Source organism: Pyrgilauda ruficollis, unplaced genomic scaffold, assembly GCF_017590135.1.
Source record: "Pyrgilauda ruficollis isolate IOZ18807 unplaced genomic scaffold, ASM1759013v1 scaffold6, whole genome shotgun sequence".
Lineage (NCBI taxonomy): Eukaryota > Metazoa > Chordata > Aves > Passeriformes > Passeridae > Pyrgilauda > Pyrgilauda ruficollis.
This window is the reverse complement of record NW_024527710.1, coordinates 14,107,716-14,126,691: the sequence shown is the minus strand read 5'-3', so window position 1 is coordinate 14,126,691 and position 18,976 is coordinate 14,107,716. Positions and strand designations below refer to the sequence as shown.

General features: G+C 40.5%; 1 protein-coding gene across 1 annotated transcript in view; it reads left to right on the top strand.

Annotated features, from left to right (window-relative positions):
* Positions 1-18,474, top strand: part of SLC1A7 (solute carrier family 1 member 7) — a 46,889-nt gene extending 28,415 nt beyond the window's left edge. Inside the window, exons 6-11 of the mRNA XM_041483275.1 lie at positions 402-501; positions 1,796-2,029; positions 8,669-8,863; positions 12,060-12,194; positions 16,052-16,151; positions 18,238-18,474. Of these exons, the coding sequence (XP_041339209.1) occupies positions 402-501; positions 1,796-2,029; positions 8,669-8,863; positions 12,060-12,194; positions 16,052-16,151; positions 18,238-18,474 (1,001 nt within the window). The remainder of the gene's footprint in view (positions 1-401; positions 502-1,795; positions 2,030-8,668; positions 8,864-12,059; positions 12,195-16,051; positions 16,152-18,237) is intronic.
* Positions 18,475-18,976: the final 502 nt, after the last annotated feature.

Here is an 18,976-nt window from a genome sequence, read left to right as displayed (position 1 = left end):
CATGAATCTTCATTTCCTTACCTCCCCCAAAACTGCAAAGCCTGACTGCTGACTATAAAGGTTAATCATTATCACGTAGACAGAAAACTACTAAAAATATGACAGAGACTCCATTACTAACTCCCCATTACCAGAGCAAACCTCAAAACCTGGCTTTGCCTCCCAAGTCCTCGTTCGTGCTGCCTGGTTGTAGGCAGAGACAGATTTCTTCACTAGAAAATGTTTCTCAGTTTGTGTTCCACAGATCACTCAGAGCAGGTAAATCCCACGCAGGGCTCTATGACTGATGGTTCAGGACACAGCCTTGCGACCAGGGAGCTTTGAGTTTCAGGAGGGAGGGAAAGCACTGGGGCTGTGTGTGAAGACACCTGAGAAACTGAACCCAAATGCTCTGATTGCAGGTATAATGTTGGGAAGAATGGGGAACAGCGGTGTCCCTTTGGTCAGCTTTTGCCAGTGCTTGAACGAATCTGTCATGAAGATAGTGGCAGTTGCTGTTTGGTAAGTAACTGTTTTTGCTAAGAAAATCGGTATTTTTTAAAAAGAGTAAGAATATTTCAAGAGAAGAAAATGCACAGAAATTTCACACATTTATTTCCAGGGAAATAAATGAGGATGAATAACCCTTAGTTTTGCAGGGCATCAGCATTTGAGGATGCACATACATCTGTCCCTGGTCTGTACCATCCTTTTGACAGGACACCCTCTAAGTTACTCCCACATAGCAGAACATGGTATAGCTGGGTGGGGTGTGCTGTATGCCCTGAGGGCACTGCCAACCCCTGGGCATGCCAAGAGGGTCATAGCCACGAGGCCACACAAGGCACAGGTATGATGGGATGTTCTAGCTGGTACCTCCATCCCTTCCAGCACTGCTGCAGGCCCAGCCAGACCTGCCAACACACCTGCCCCAAAGATCAGAGGAACAGCAGGTGGCTGCCAACAACAAGAGCTATCAGCTTAGCACCTTCTCCCCACTTCAGGATGTCCCCCAGTGTGGGGCAGCCTGATGTGGGACAGGGAACCAACACTCAGCCCACACCCTCTCTTTCCGGCTACGTGGTCCAATCTGACTGACCTGGGTCAGGGAATGATTGCTTGGGTGGATATGTCAAAGACAGTAGTTTATTTCTGGAAAAATGAGGAAGTAGTGTCAAGTCTCTGGAGATGACACAGCTGCAAGTGGAAGATGGCTGGATGCTCCCAGATTTTTTCTTTAATTTAAAAGTTTTTTGGCATCCATGACTTTGTATGCAGCTGCGCACAGAAGCACAACATTTTTTATAAAGCACCTTTCCAGAGTGGATTCAGAAACTAACAATTCTTCTGCCTATTTATCTGCCCCAAATCAAACCCCCAGGCAGTCCAAGAGCATGTCTAATACATGGTGGTGTTTCTCCTCTGTCTTCCAAAGGCAATATAAACGTTTACTTAAGAGCTTCCAACTAAAATCCATGAACAGCTACAGGAACATAAACACACGAGAGGAGCTCAGGATTCATTCCCCCTCTTCCCATTAATTTACCTGCTTGAAGCTAAAAAGTCAGAGCTGCCTTTGGAACCAAAACATTTTAAAGTTGTTCCTTGCCAGTGCCATAATCCCAGCCGTGCTGATGGGGACCCCACAGACAAAACTGTCCAGCCCAGTGCTCTGGGCATCCTGCTCTGGTGTGGAGGCAGAACAGCCAAACCCAGACAGGGCAGGTACTGCACTGCCACTGGAAGGAGCTGCAGCTCTTACCGTGTGATGGAAAGGAGCTGTCTCCTAATAATGACTGTCTTTCTTTTTGCTCAGGTATTTTCCATTTGGAATTGTGTTCCTAATAGCTGGCAAAATCTTAGAAATGGATGACCCCTCGGCCATTGGGAAGAAGCTGGGTTTCTATGCCATTACAGTGGTGTGTGGCCTGGTGGTGCATGGGCTCTTCATCCTGCCAATGATGTACTTCTTCATCACCAAGAAGAATCCCATTGTCTTCATCAGAGGGATCCTTCAAGCCTTGCTCATTGCTCTGGCCACATCCTCCAGGTATTACAGAGTTTTTAGACAGATCCAATAAAATACTTGCTAGATCCTTACTACAGCTACCTCTTGGGAAGAGCACACTATTGCTACAGTGGAGCAGATATATCTGTATCTGAACAATGGTCTCTGCCCAATTCACTGGTATAAATTTAAAAAACGTGTGTCTTAACATTTGGAAGTTATGTGGGAACCACTGCACAATAATATTGTTTTCCCTTAGTTTAAAAATATTGGATAAAACCATTTTTTTCATCGAGGACTAGAAAGGAAATAAGTTATTTTTCCATATAAAAAATACTGTGCTTCTACAAAGTTAATGTATACAAGGGACATACAGTTTGTTCAGACTTCATCTTTGGTATTAGTGGGGAACCTCCTATTTCAGTCATGTGGAAACATTTTATCCTTTCCACTCATGTTAGTCTTTGTTTCTTGGTACATTATACAAAAGACTGTGGTTGCAAGCTATTGTCCAGCACTGGGAAAGTATTTAACTGTTGTGCTCAAGGAATAGTATCTTTTACACCCTTCTTAGAGAAGATGTACAATGAGTTTTAACCATAGCTGAACAAAGGTACAGTGAAAATGGAAACCAGCTTGTGAACAGGCTATGAAAATGACTCCCAACGTGGATAAAATGGTGCATGAGATGTGCTTGAAAGGGCTGGAATTGCCTTGCATGGAGCAGATACAGAAATGACAATTAAAATAACATTTCTGTGCAGCCAATATGACAACACAGTTTCATGGCATCTGTGGCTAAAGTAATGTAGAAGATTAAAAGACAGGGGAAGAGGGAATTATTATTTCAGTACAAAAGGTACTGGATTTCCACGTGACATTTTACAAGGTGTATTAATATATAATAGTTTGCTCCAAAATGACCTATAAAGAGCAGCATACTGAGAAACACACAGTCAAGAAAAATTACATGGTGGGTGGTGCTTAAACTCTAACTACACTTAAATAATTAAGGAAAAATTTTTTATTAGAATGTACAAAGTTTGTAGCTTGAGATGTCACCACATCCCCAGATTCAAGTAAGATGAGAATTTTGCACTCAAAGATGTTAATGCTGGAAAAGGCTCATCAGGCTCACATTTGACATACTTGACTACCTTCCCTGCTTCTCTAGGAATTCTCTTTCTGAAAACTCTATTGCTGACAATTCAGATTTTTAATCTGTGCCATTCCTTTAATTCTCTTTATTTTTTTTCTAGAAGGAAACAGCTTTTATTAAAAATCTGAGTATTTCTCCTTTTAGAAAACAAACAAACAAGTTTTTTATGAGTATAGATGCCTTTAACAAGGGAGGTTTAATAAAGACTTACAAGATCAGCATGTGTTCCACCATTTCAAAATCATTACTTTTCTTGATTTTCCGTATTGTGCATCAGCATTGCATTTTGGTTTTATCACCAATTTAGGAGTCCTTTACTGATCTGTAAAGTGATGAGAGAGGTTTCTGTCTCTGCTCTGTAAGGGAAACCAATTCTTACTTGATGTTTTTTTCAGCCCCATTTCCTTACCCATTACAAGCTGATGTGAGAATGCCCTCTGACAGCACATGCTCCCTTCAGCTGTGCAAGGAATAATTACTTACAGGCCCAGAAAGAGTATTTGGGAACAGAGCTCTGGCACCAGCTGGCAGCTCAGTCTGCACCAGAACCACCAGCAGGACTCATACCAGATTTAGTATCTTTACTGGCAGAAGCTAAAGTACCACCAAATTTAAGGGGAGTCCTGAGGGAAGGCTCTGAACATATGGATTTGGGCCTTGGACATTTCTGGATTTAGCTGTTTGTCCCTCCTTAAGAGTGTGTGTATTTTGCAAATCCAACACAGGCCCAACATGGTTTCCAAGTTTTTTGTGCTCAAATCACAGTGTCTTTTCTAGAGATAGCTGAACTTTTCACCTTCATTACACTGAAAGGAATGGATACTGCACATAACTGAGCTGTTGCCAAAAGAACATGCACAAATAACTGGGGCTGGACAGGAGAGCTGCCTCTCCTGACAGTCAACACATCTGTATTTGGTTAAATAAGGCTTGCCACAGGGGCATTATATAACACTTGTCATGTGGGTATTGGATTTTCAGATCATCCTAGAGGAGAACAAAGAGTTGATTTTAAGAATACTGATGTGTTTCTTGGAGATGTTTCTGTGTTGGTTCAGGTCTACATCTAAAGATAGAAAGAAAACCACGAGACAGTGTGCTGATACTCATTGCAGATACCCTGCACCTGGGGAAAGCTTGTTTTTAAAGCTGAAGATCAAACTACAAGAAGCAAAAACAATACCATTTACAAAGCCCAAGAATGTAACACAGGAGAACCTGAAAGCCACTAAGCAGCCATCTGCTGCCAAGGATTTTACTGCATCTTAACATTATTTCTGCTTATTTCCCTTCAGTGAAAGGTTCTGCACCCCATTCTCACCCCTTATGCTTCTCCAGAATCCCCAACCACAGCAATTGGTTTGCACCAGTATCAGTGCAGAGGCAGGGGCAGAAAAGCAGATCTTTTTCCTTTGGTGCATCATTTAGGACACAAATGAATGCACGCAGCTCCTCTTTCCTGCACAGCACGTGCTGCCCCTGCCCACCCTGCTCTGGGGTGTCCAGGCTGCACATGTGGGGATTTCTGACTCTGCTTCCTTCCCCTCACACTGCCCCTGATCTTGTCACCTTTTACTATGCTGAAAAAGCACAATTTGGCCAGCAGGCAAAATTCTTCTTGATTTTAGCTTTCCTAATTCCAATGGCAAGAGGGAATTTGTTTTTCTAGGTCATCTTTCCATATCATTAATGAATTAAAGCAGCATCTTTTCAGTGGTACATCCCATCAAAAGAAGCAATTTTCATCTTCTCTGAAGACAAATTATAAACCATTAGTTTTTCAAGGGTTTTGCTGCTTACGAAACACTAAGATCTTGGCTATTGCACCGTGTAAATTAAAGGCAGATTTAGAAAGGGGAGATGAGATCAGTTTGCTGATTTTTTGGAGCAAATATCAAAATGCATTTGAATGATAAGATAAACAGAGCAGGCTGAACAGCTGCTCTTCCACAGTGACTGGCTGTCTTTGTGGCTCTCGCTAGGAAGAGCTTGGCCTGGGCCAGCATTAGCTTATGCTCAGTCTCTGCAGCTGCAGCATTTTGTCCCAAAATTGAGATAAGACTCTGAAAATGTATTTTTAATTGTTAGAGTTAATGCTGGCAGAAGATACCTCTTAGCTGAAAGCTTTGGGTCAGTTTTTAAAAGTCTTAACAGATTAAGATCAGTGCTTCAGAGTATTATTTTTTCTCTTAGTAAATATTAAATGTCAGGCTTTAATGTTACTTCCCCACTGTTTAACAGTGGATAAAAGTAGCTTTCAAGAAAACAAACTTCACCGAGTTTAACTAGAAAGACAAACTAGACAAATTATTTGATAATGTCTTTTATAATATTGAAATTATACATTAATATTACTCCAAAACTACAGTAGGACCTTTTTATTTTTTCCCTTTGCCTCCTGAGAGCCACCAAATCCAAAGCCTTAAATAAGACATATTTTTCTAGTGTGTGCCAGATGATACAATATGAGTAAAAATGGAACATCATTGGACAACCTCTTCTAGGATGTTCCACACAACTTTTGTCAGCTGTATTCAGGAAAAGTTCATTTCTATGAAACAGGTGCTGAAAGGGTAACCAGGGATGCAAAGTAGCAATTTTCTAAGTGAGAGGTTAAAAAGACAATCCAGGCTGAGAGACGACAAAGCTGATTTTTAACATCATGTGTTGCAACAGCTGATTGTGCAAGGAGAAATATAGAAAGCACATATAAGCAAATTTAGTGCAAATTGAGAAGACTACCTCTATATCATAAATTAAATTTCTCATCTGAGCAGAGAGTTCTGAAAGTCTTTCAGCAGGAGTATGTAGGACACACACCCCACTAACTCTAAGAGGCAGTGTCATAAATTTGAGTGAGACAATGTAGTAGTTGCCCATCTAAGAAAGTAAAAGAATCTGGAAATGTGTTTTCTTTCATTATCTTGCATGTTTTTCACCATCACTGCATTTACATTCGGACCATTTTCTTTATTATTGTAATATTTAACAAACAACAAATCCAATGTGTTCTTATGCGCCTTAGAAATTTTACTTCAAGCAGCACAAAATTCAAATGAAAGACACAACTAACTGTGAGACAGTGAACAAGTTTAAAAGTTGAATTCTTGCAAAAAGTGTCATAAAGTCTGTTTACAACAATGGAAATAGATACAGATTTTGCTGGTTATGCCATTGGTATTGGAGATTGTATTGCACAATATTTTTCACATCTCAACCAAACTGTAACATGTTAATCAGCTAAAATTTGCACATTTCACAGCTCAGCTCTCTGCCCTCAGAACAGACAGACAGGTTTAATATTCTGGTATGTCAGAGTGTGGGCAAGGTGGCAAGGACTTGTAAGATTACCTTTTTGTCCCTATTTCCACCCAAAGAAATTAGACAGGGTTTTGTTACAGAAAAGTCAAATGTCTGAGGGAAGGCTGTTTTTAAAAACAAGTAACTCTCCAAAACTGAGTAGCTGCAGGAAAGGGAGACAATGAGTAAAATAACTTTTTCTTGTCGAAGCCTCTAGTCAGAACATCTTGCAATGCTACTGAGTCTGCTCCTGGTTGCAGCTACTCCCAGGGCTTTCAGTTCTACACTATTTGTGAGCCACAGCCTCCTTTTTTATGAACATTTTATGGTAAACAAGAGGCAGAGAATTTCAGTCACTCACAAATGACCGTGTGAAAAATGACAGGCACGCTCAAGAGAGAAACAACATCTCATGAGCAGCTTTGGGGATTAGGGGGTTATGCCTTGCTGTGTTTGTTTTTCAAAGTAAATATTGATTAAACACTAGGACTGCCTGAATTTAAAAATTTAATATACCCCAGTTACAGGAAGTAATCAGATTTCCATTACTTTCTTGCCTTTCCAGCATATTTACATACTTAGAGAAAGACTTTGGTCTGGATATTTAGGCAGTGACTGCCAGTTTGTAGTAAATAATTCAGCAGTCAGACTTCATAAAGTTATAGAAAACAGCTATCACACTGAAAACATAGCCTTGTCTTTTTTCTTTTGTGTTTCCATGGCAGGAAGTTACTTTTCCTTTCCAAACACGGTTACTTTCCTCGAACAACAGCTTGCACAAATACGAAATGACAACTCCTACTCATGGAAACATTTTGCTTAGGCATTCCTGCAAACTTGGGGTTGTGATTTCAGAGTTTCTGGAATCCCTCTGTGCTTTTATAGGACATTTGCAACAACTGAGAAAGAATTTGCAGATGCAATGTGTTATCTTCAATTGAGAACAGTTCATGGTCACTATAAGATTTAGGTGTTGGAGCCACATTGTGATGTGAGGGTCACTACACACAGTGACAGAGCAATGTGAACTGCCAAACCAGGGGGAAGACACCTGGATTTCCTGGCATGTACATCACAGGACAACAGGACACTGAAGATCACAGTGTCACCATACTGTATTTCCCTTATTACCATCTTTTTTAAGAGGTAACTTTGGAGCAATTTTGAAGAAGTTTGCTACATTACATCTATTTAAATAGTCTCAGATAGTAAGCAGGGTATTAGATTTGGAAATATTTTGTGATTTGTGTATTTTTTCAGTGCTGTTACTTATTTTCCATACAAACTAATGTGCCATAAAAAATACCCCCTCACTCACTTGAATGCAGTCTCATTATCATGACATCAGTGAATGAGACACCACATCGTAAAATGCAGAATGTTACCAAAAGGCTGATAAAATATACAAATAAATATATTTCAGTGTATTAGTATTTAAAAATGTGTACCTCTTATTAATAAAGAGAAAATATATGACCATATAGTGTTTTGTTAATTGTCTCAGTTAATGGAAACAAAAATCAGAAATATTTTTTAGGGTATCAAGCTCAATTTAAAATGAATACCTGTCAAATGTTCTTATACCCTTCCATTCTATTCCATACACATCTCATTTACATATGTACACATTATTTTATGACCTGCAGTTACGTGTTGTTATATGATCAGACAAGGGATGGGGGCAGATTTGTCCCAGGGAGAAAATGGGATTTTATATTTTTAAATACAGACGTTTTGTCTGCAACTTTTATTTTCAGGCTGCTGTTGATAAGATCTTTGTCTAACCCTTTGCAGAAATAAAAAATTGTTTACATATGAGGTAGGCTTGGAAGGAAACATTTTTAGAAACCATAAGTGTAAAACAGTTTTCAGAGATTTTAGTAATAAGCTGCACAGAATGTTGTTCCTTTGTTTTGCATTTGAGTGTACAACATTTGAGTGCTTCTGTGGGAATTCTGTCCATTTGCTTCTGAAACAGTGAAAGAGAGAAAAATATTTCTAAATTTAGGAGGCAAAATTAGCACTAACTCCAACATTTATACATGTAACTGTCCTTATCCTCCATCCAGCAAAGGAGTGAGTTACCTGGCAAGTGAGTCCCAGGCACAGCAAGGAGCCAGAAGCTCAGATGGTTGTGTGAAACCTCCCCTGCCAGGACAAGGTTTGCTACAATTCCCCAGAAACAAAAATAACCCAGTGTGTGTTTCTGTGCTGTCGTGCAGTTCAGCCACTCTGCCTATCACTTTCAAGTGCTTGCTGGAGAACAACCACGTGGACAGGAGGATCGCGCGCTTCGTGCTGCCCGTGGGAGCCACCATCAACATGGACGGGACGGCGCTGTACGAGGCCGTGGCCGCCATCTTCATCGCCCAAGTCAACAACTACGAGCTGGACTTTGGGCAGATCATCACCATAAGGTACAAACCCAAATTCCACATCCTGGGGTTTGCTGGTTTGCATAGGATCATGGAACCAGTTGAGTTGGAAGGGACACATCAGGCCCATCATTTTGTTGAGTCTGAGGCACTACTCTTGGATGTAGCAAGAACAAAACTCATCTTTGCTGTTATCAAAGATGCATCCCTCATCGAAGGGTTGTTTCTGAGTAACACAGAGATTGGGGACTCTCAAAGAGGAATTGTAGTGGTCCTGTTCAATAGATGCTTGAGGACACCAGGAAATGTGCTTCTGTTTGAGGGTAACTGTCTAATTTTTGCTTTTAGGCAACCCATTGATCACTTCTAGCATTGGAACATTTTATTATTATTGGTGTTTAGAACACTATTTTAAACTTCACAACTGTTTTCAACTTGAAGTCTGACTTGTGTCTTCAAGTGAAAGGAAAAGGTTAAAAGTTGCAAAACTGGAAGTCTTATATCAAGTAACAAGGAATAGTGTGTTCTGGGAAGCCCTGGCAAGATCAGGGGAAGAGGGAAGGAGGACAGATGCTACCATCAGGGCAGGTTTTCATGAAGATGTCAGGTCACTAAGATGTCTTTTTAATTGTCTTCTCTGCTGCTTGTTAAAGCAGAAAGCTTCCTAAACAACCACACTCTCAGTTGGTAGAGAGTGTTATAGCTGCGTACTCCATCCTTGAAAGGTCTGTAATGGATCCAAAAGATTGGAAGATCCAGCTGAACGATTACTGCCAGAATAACTCCAGTGACTGCCAAAGAATTCCTCAGGGACTGAAACCTGCAGGTTTCCAGCAGGGAACAAATTATTATAAAAACATTCCTCATAGTCAGAGCTTTGTGCAATATATTTGAGATCTGCTTAACTACCCACCCACTGACCTCATCACTGCCCCATGTACACTGCTGGGCCTTGCCCATCTTCTGCTGGACCTGAAAACTTTCATGACAAGAAGAGGAGTGTGCTGAAACCAACCCCAGATGACAGCTGAGGTTTGCTAATGGGCTTTTGGCAAGACCTGGTCGGACTACAAAAAGAAGAAATAAATTGTGCCCATATGAGCTCTTGCTTCAGGCTTGCACTCTTTGAAAACTGCTGGAATGAGCTTGTTCTAAAATTTCGTCTTTTGTGATTTAGAATTTTGAGATTTTTTTTTAGCATGTGATGCTAAAATATAGCAGAGCATGAGCAGATATTACACACACTTTGAAGTAAAGAACAGTAATTTTAAAAATGAAGGAGAAGAAGGGTGACAGTAAATGGAAAGAATGTAAGCTCTAACTTTTTCTTAGCAGAACCTCCTTTTATCTCCTTTACCCCCCACATTAAGTGCTAGTACATAAGGACAAGACAGAAATAAAACAGTAGAGTGAAAATACAAGTAAAGATTGGGGAAAATCCAAGAAGAGAAGAAAAATAAAAATATGCACAAATGAGGAAGCTAAACAGGAAATCATGGTGGACTCAGTACCATCAATGATGTAATCCAAATTCTAACAGTATTCTATAGACCAAACCTAGATCTTGATACTTTAGGACCCAGAGATTTAAAATTCAAATAATTCTGAATGCCAGAATATTTTTGCCAGAGAGGAAAAAGAATTAGACAAATAATCAGTCTACTTTGCTCATAGTTTGTAAAATCCAGGTTAACAGTTTCTATCAATGCAAACATTGACATAGCAGAGAAAGAAAGTAAAGATTTCCACCAACTGATCATCTTACAGAAAGAAACATCTATATTAAGGTAAAGATGGAATGGAATAGCAGATGAGCTTGTTTGTAAAATCTTAAGTTAAATATTCCTGGTTTTACTCCCAAATAAGTCCTGAGACTTTGTGGCCTGGTGTAAGAGGCAGAAGCAGTCCTGATGAGACAGCCATTTCATAGCACTAACTGGAAAGCCTTTAAATGTTAGTTATAGTTATCTCTTACTCAGCTACTGAGCTTCTGTCCCTATCTATGCTCCATTACAATGCTATTAGGATGCTACACAAGTTAACTTTTGCAAAATTTAATTTTAGGTCTTTCCCCTTCCCTATCACACCCACATGCTAATGTTTTGGGATTTTTTAAACAAAAAGGGCTCTAGGTAGAAATACTGCTGCTGCTGGTACACTGTACGGCTGTAAGCAGGGGACTGGATATCCCTGTGTTTCATTTTTTTAAACAAAAAGGGCTCTAGATAGAAATACTGCTGCTGCTGTACTGGTACACTGTACGGCTGTAAGCAGGGGACTGGATATCCCTGTGTTTCAGTTTCCATATGGGTGAATACACTTATCCTTATTTTCCATAGTAGGTTAATGAGACTTAACTGCTTGCCAAAAGCTCTGACATTCTTGACTGATGAATACAGAGGATTATCAGTGTAAATGCTTTCTGTCATCCTTTTACAACTGTCAACATTTGTTCTTTGTCTCTCTACTGGACGGCCTAGCTCTTGGAAGTCACTAGTTCGGTGGAAATGAATACGTCCAGTCACTTTTGCTCCTGGAAAAAGGAATTAAATCCCTCCCTTAAAAATAACATTATGAAAAGAATGTTAAACCTGCCAGGTCTACTCTTGCCCTGGTCTCCCACTCATTTCTACTTGCCTGGCTGAAAAAATGGTATGAAGGTCAAGTAAAAATACTTTCCAGAAACTGAACATGTACAGTCACATTCAGGCTTGCTGCATATTTAGATCCAAGTATGCAAAGCCATGCGCTGTGCAAGGGTTTCACCCTGGCCCAGCCTCTTTACCCTTGGCCTAACCCTTGAGACAGATTGACAGTAAAGGCCCCAGGCAGGACCAGCCACAGATTTGCCCATGGTGACCCAGAGGTGTCTGCTGGGAGCTTGGCTGCCAAGGACAACAGCCATGAGGGGGGCTGGCAGACTCCTGGCACACAGCTCTGGGTGGCGTCATCACCCAGGACAAGCTGGCAGAACTCAGCCCACAGCCTGGCTGGCCCCTCTGCTCTGCACCTTTGATACTGGGAGAGAACAGAACTGCCCCACCAGTGCCAAGGCTGCAAAGGCTGAGGGTGAGAATTCAGCCCTGGGCAGACATTTGGCCTGTCCTTGCTGTCTCACCTGTATTCTGTCCACAAAACATTGGCACTTCCATGCAGTGGCTTGTGTAAGAGCATGGTTTAGAAACATGTGTGGTTTCTTCCAGAAAGTAAAGATTATTCCTTTCTTTCCTTGTTAAAGTATCACAGCAACAGCTGCCAGCATAGGTGCTGCAGGCATCCCACAGGCTGGCCTGGTGACAATGGTCATTGTTCTCACCTCGGTGGGGTTACCAACAGACGACATCACGTTGATTATTGCTGTCGACTGGGCACTGTAAGTAACACTATAGATATAGATATAGATATAGATATAGATATACATATACATATACATATAAGGCAAAGGAAGTGATTATGTCATTTGAAATAGTATTAATATAGCCTTAGATTAAAAACTCTGCTGATGTGGACATTATATTGAAAAAGACAGATAAATGAGGGAGTCTAGATAAGTCTTGGAAATACATCTTGCATGGAAAGGCTGAAGAAATGGAGTCCATTTAGTCTAAAACCAGAGCTGAAAAGGTCACTACAGCAGTTCATTACATAGACAAGATTGTCCAGAAGATCAATCTTCACCTTCACAGGGAGGGAGGATGAAGAAGCAGAGCAAAGTACCTACCTCAATTCAGATCCCAAAAGAACTTAAGGACTACTTTTATCTAGAAGGATAGTCAGGCAGTGGAAGTGGCTGCACCTAGCCAGGTTGGATGATGATCTTCAAGACAAGTTTGAAGGCTGAGCCAGACAAGTGTGCTTAAGGGGCAACTCTGGCACCTTTCCTTGGGCAAGGATAAGGGACCAACATTCCTAGGAAACATGGTTTGCCTGCACTCTGCTTCAGCCCACTGACATTTCAAGGCCATCATCTCAGATGTGGTAGTGAAGCACTCTGCAAGAGGCCTGAGCCACTGCTAAAGCCAGCAAGTACCACTGCCACCACTGCCACCACTGGCACACCCGTGCCCACAAGAGCCATGACAGCATGGTGATGGTGTGGGCTGTGTATGGCTACTGCTGCTGCAACCCCAGTACAGTCAGCCTGAGTGCTGGCACCAATAATGTCCTCCTTTCACCACAGATCCTGATGCAATTCTATGCTCTCTGATTTCAGTGCGAAACAGGCAGCACCTGCTTGCAGCCCCCAATTTTGCAACTGCAGCCATTCTGCAGAGAGGGCACTTTGCTGCATCCCCAATCAGGGGGCATTTAACAGCACAACCAGGGGCTGAAACTTAACACAGCCAGGATGAAAGGGATTTGTGTCACCCATGAGAAGAGTCACTTTAAAAATTCATATGGAGTGATGAACTCTCAACTTTCATGTATATGCTGATGAACAATCAATTTTGAATAGTCTAGGAAGATAGATCATAAAATACTGGTCCCTAGCTTATTAGCATGTCAATTAACTGTGTAACTAGCATATGCATACACAAGGTAATTTCCAAATTATTTTTATTTAAGTTATTTAAAATATATCTCCTTTAGTATAGGGAGTTTCATTACATCAGGGTTCTGGATAAATTGTGATACAAGTCCATTCTGTTACATATCCTATTTTATTCAACTTTTAGCCACTTTTTTTTTAATGAAGAATTGTGAGAAAAAAATATTTTCTGTCCAGTGTAATAGAATATTATTATCATTAGCATTAACAGGAGTAATGAATCTTGTGTTGTATGAATATTTTAAGACTGTATTACAAAAGCCTTTTCCCTCTATATTGCTCAGTTTTTGCCCAGCTCTTGCAACATCAACATTTCATTGTTTTTCCAGTAAGCCTTCCAGTGTACATGGGAATTATTCTTCTTTTTGTCTTACACAACTTTTCAAAACAACAGAGCAAAGACTTTTCAGGCTATAGCTCCAGATGGTACTAAAAAGTGAGTAAGGAATAGACCAAATTTTCTGTCTTTTGCAGATGACCTTTCAAACAAAAAGCATATTTCTGTATTTCGGCACTTGGTGGTTTCAAGAGCTTGCAGATGCAAAGTGTCAACATGGTTGACACGATGAATATTTTCAGTATTAGTTTTGGAAGTACTGGAGTATGAAGAATGCTTAAAGGAGGCTGGTTAGATGATCTCACGAGACTGAAATACCCATTACAATGCACTGCAGGTATTACAACTCTCTTAGGTAGCCATAACGTGTATGTGACCTTCATACCTTTAGCTAGTGCTTAGAGACATAAAGAAGAAAACCAAAATGTTTCCTAGCTCATTTATCAAACACAAGGTAAAAGTTTTGCATCTTTAATAATATCAATTACAGTTCAAATACCTATGAGACACACGTTTGCACTGAGAGAAATGCCACCAGCAGCAGGTTGGCCTCTCAGTGGAGAAATGCCAGTGGTGTGTGTTATGATTCTCCTCATGCATAGTGCAGACTGCTCCATACACTCAGAATGTGGAACACAACTGGTCAAACAACGTGCCAGGCAGTCCCTTTTCTTGAGTTTCAGTGTGGAGCACTGTTTCTTTGGAAAAACCCTGTCTTGAAGGGATGTTAATTAGAGCTCAAAAGGGAGCTCATACTCTTGAGCTCTGTTCATACAACTTCTTCTCTACCACAGCTGACTTGTTGCACAATCCAAAATTCACAACACTGAATATCTTTCCAAGAATCACTATTTGATAATCAAGAAGGAAAGAAGTCAGTGTGTAACAGGAACTTTTAACAGTATGTGCTGTAACTGCTTTTTTTCCCTGTTTAACATGTTCTTAAATGTGGAAATTTCCAAACCCAAAAAGACAAAACCCAAAATCAGAACAGCAGGAATTAAAAAAATGGATTGAGCAAACAAGTGTAGGACTGGGTCCTGGAGTCAACAACTGTGTCTAGGTGTAGGCTGTGGAGTACTATTGCTGAAGTTACTCGCAGTTGCACACACAATTTGGTAACTCCACACACAAATAAGCTTTCATGCAGGAATTTTCATGATAATTAAGCAAACAAATGCATAAACATTTGTATGCACTGAGTACCAACCCAAAGTATCTGAAAAAAAAATCAGCACAGAGTTTCAATTCTTTTCTATATTAAGATACAGGATCAGAAATCTGGGCAGTGTTGATATTGGACCGTCACTGACTTTAATAAGCCAAACATCTGGAGATTTCTGAACCTCCATTTTATAACGTACATTTATAAATTAAGTTACTAATATGACAGAGTTTTCAGATGTATATGTTTTTCTTGGAAAAGACATGATGTATTTCAGACCTAGAAGCTATATAATCTATCTGAAATCTCATCAATTTTAACTAATAGGTTCCAGGATGATTCAAGTGTAATGCTTCTATTTGACAGACAGTTACTTTTGTCTATTTGCAATCTGTATTTTAACAGATTTATTTTTTAGACAGTGGGTAAAAGGTGTAAACAGGGAAGAAATCCCGTAAGTGAATAAATGAAAAATAGTTTAACTATGTATACACAAAATACTGTCAAGCATACAAATTTAAATTGGAAAGAGTCTTTAAGAGCTACTGCATAGGTTGCATAAGAGTCAAAGTCACCACAGGTTTTACAGAAATGAACATTACTTAAATATGGTCAGTGGCTGCTTGGTTTGTGAGTGTAGCTACATAGCAATCTTCTGAATTATTTTGATTGTATCCTGCCCATTCTACCAACACAATAATCTTATTAAGTAGCACTTTGGTTGCTAAGATTGGTACCATGATCACTAATATAAGGGACTGGTTGTGCTGGCTGATCTCTGCTTTTATTGAATTCTGACATTTGCAGCACCAGTCTCCAAATCAGGCCATGTTGCTGGACCTTAACATATAAGCTGGGACAGAAATGCAGGTGTGATGTGCAGTTCCACCTTTTTAGTGGCGAATCAGCTTGCAGCTCTAGGGGGACACAGCTACTCCACTTAGCTCAGTTACACAATCAAGTGTGTGGCAGCACAGCACACCAAGCTCAGAAAAGGCTGGAAAACCCAAATTACCCGTTAAATAACTACAGGATGCCTGATACCAAACTTCTTAACATTTCTAAACATTTTAGCTCATAAACCCAGCAAAACTGGCCTTCAGGCATAATTACAGCTGATGGAAGCACAGGAATTTACCCAAAGAGCCAACACCTTACCATTATTGTTTCATTTTCCAGAGACAGGTTTAGAACAATGATCAATGTCCTGGGGGACGCGCTGGCTGCTGGGATCATGGCCCACATCTGCCGGAAGGAGTTCATCAAGGATGGCAATGAGGTAACCACACTGTGAGCCAGGGTGTGCCAGGGTGTGCTGTACTATGGCAAAGAACCTGTGAGCCTCCCCATTTGATTCCTCCAGTTTATAAAGGATGTTTCAGAGAAAGGACAGAACTGGGCAATGGGCAGCTTAGCACATGGGATGGAGGGATCTTTTTCCATTATGTCATGTGAAAAGCCACTGGAGTTCAGAGCTTGCAAGGCAGCTGTGTCTGGCACACTGGGGATGGGAGCAGCAGAAGCAGCTGCACTGTCCTGCAAATGCATGAGATGCTGGGACTGTGAGTCCCACACTCAGCACCCAGGTCCTGACTGGCCAGTAATTTGTCCTGCTAGAAGTATGACCAGCATCAGAGCAGGGTGACAGATGTCCTTGACCACCTGTGTGGAGGGAGAAGTAAAGGTATCCATGAGTGTGTATATGTGTAATCAATGAGCTCACATCAAATGCAACTACCCTGGCACTGCTAGCCCCTGAGTCAGCATAATCTGAAGCCACCTTTGCAATAATTTTGTTTCCAGACTAGCACAAGCACATGACTCCATTCTAGACTTCATTCTCAGACACCTTCATGATTTCTACATTTAATACAAGTCCTTCCTTACAGCTTTGGTTTTTCCTCCTCTGTATCTTATTTCATAAAGCACACATACATCTGTATTCTGCCCCTGCCTCCTTCCACTCCTATGCATTTTCTCCTTCCTCCTTGGCATGCATGATTCAGTCTTTCCTTGTAACAGGAACTCCTCATGTCCTTCCTTCAATCCTTGACAAAGGAGATTCCTAATTCCATGAGCCCATCAGATTTGGAGGTGCTAATCTCCAACCATTTTAGCTCATGGCAGAATCTCATTACCTTTCTTCAACTAAGACAGAACAGTAATGCAGGAACACTTCTTCATTGGGACTAATCTTCACAAGACAAGTTTCATTTCTGTGCATCATCTGTAGTATTCCACACAAATAGCAAAGTTTTGCTTCTATCATTATTTCTCTCATTTTACAATTTTGTGGTCAATCCCATTCCCATGCCTTCCTGCAACATTCATTTAAAATTCCTGCTCTTTCAAATAGTATGTAGAAAGACAGGCAGTGTCCTCTGAGGTAATTAGCACCTGCAGTAATTACTGATGACAAGATTATGCCTGACTACAGGGGCTACACATGCAGCTACCTACAAAGCCCCTAAAATACAACCTATGGGCAAGGTAGGTCACCCATTACAAAGCCAGAAGTGTAGGCAGAGCTCCTGCATAACACAGGCCTCCTGACATTTCACTGCTGTATTTAGAACTCAGTCAGAACTTAAGAATAGACATTGCAGTAATATGAAATCCCTCCTGAGGGATTATTTAGTCATCTGTGATGAGATTTTTCTTTGAATCATGCTCTGTAATGGTATTAAAATATACTGCTAGTCTGCCATACATTTTGGCTGCATAATTTGTGCAGTTAGTAATATATACCCAAAGGCCATATTTTCTCAGCTGCAAGCCCACCTCCTTTCTTTGCCAGTATTTACGTCTTACTTTCCCCATCAGAATCTGGTTTGATTTAAAGAACACTTCAATATTTAACTTATGAATCAGTTAATAAAATCCCCTTTATTTCTTTCAAAACAGACACAACTGAAGAGACAGGTGTTATTTTATTGGGTTAGAAGAAAGGCATAAGGCAACAACAAATGGTTTGTTGGTCTATTTAATTGCACCCAAGAACAAGCACTGCCCAGAGCTCAGCACAGTGGCCATTGAGAGTCTGTACTTTTTGAAGTGAGCCCTAGAATTCTGGTCTCTATTTACCCTATTTGTATCAATTTACCAATGGCAAGCACCTGTTACCATGACTGTAAGTTCAATTCTAGTTGTGACAGAATGTGCATTTTTACACAGACTCATTCGCTTCATGCAGATGGTGCAAAGATGCCTTAGTGTGTATGAGAAACAGCTTCTGGAAGTCCATGGGGGCTCTAGATAATCCTGGTGAATGTAAAGCAGCCCACAGGCTTTCCAAGTAAAAATTCCCTTCCTGTTGTATACAGCAATCAGTGGCAGTATTCCAGATCTTAATGCTTTTCACATAGGTGCCATTGATCTGTGAAACTAAGCCTATTAACATCCATCAGATTGTGGCTTACCAGAGAAATGGCTGTGTGAAGACCATGAATGAATCTCGTGGACCAGAAACAGTGAAAGGGTTGCAGCACCATATACCCATACAAGTGGAGCAAGAAGAAACTCCAGTGGAGAATCACACTAAGAAATCCAACAGTAAAGACCACTGCACTATTGAAATAAATGAACTAGAAACAAATGTGTGACTGCTACACTCCGAGGTATCTCACACCCCAGTGACCTGATACCCAATCTCTACCTCACAGCTGGAAGAAGGACTCTTTGCCTTGAACAGGAAAGCGTGGACGTATCGCCACCCTGCTTGTACTGGAGCTAGGAGACCAGCTGTGAACGTCAAGAGAGGCACACAGCTTGCAAGAGACATGGGCTTCTTTAGGTGGAAGATTTTACTACGGAAAAATTAACTGATGGACTGCTACTGTTTTATTCTGCACTCATTGACTTCAATATAGTATTTGACACTCCCTTGGCTTCCTTTTTTTAAAAAGCTTTTTTTTATTTGACCCTTTTTGATTTTCTAACCAAAGCCTTTTTTTGTGAATCTCAGTAATTACCAACACTGTAGAATTTTTGCAATGTGAAAATGTTTCACCAAAATTGCTAAAGATACTAATTTTGTCTAATATTCGCTAAATATAGAGTTTGTGCTTAGTTTTAGAACAGCAGTAAGAAAATCACACTGATTTC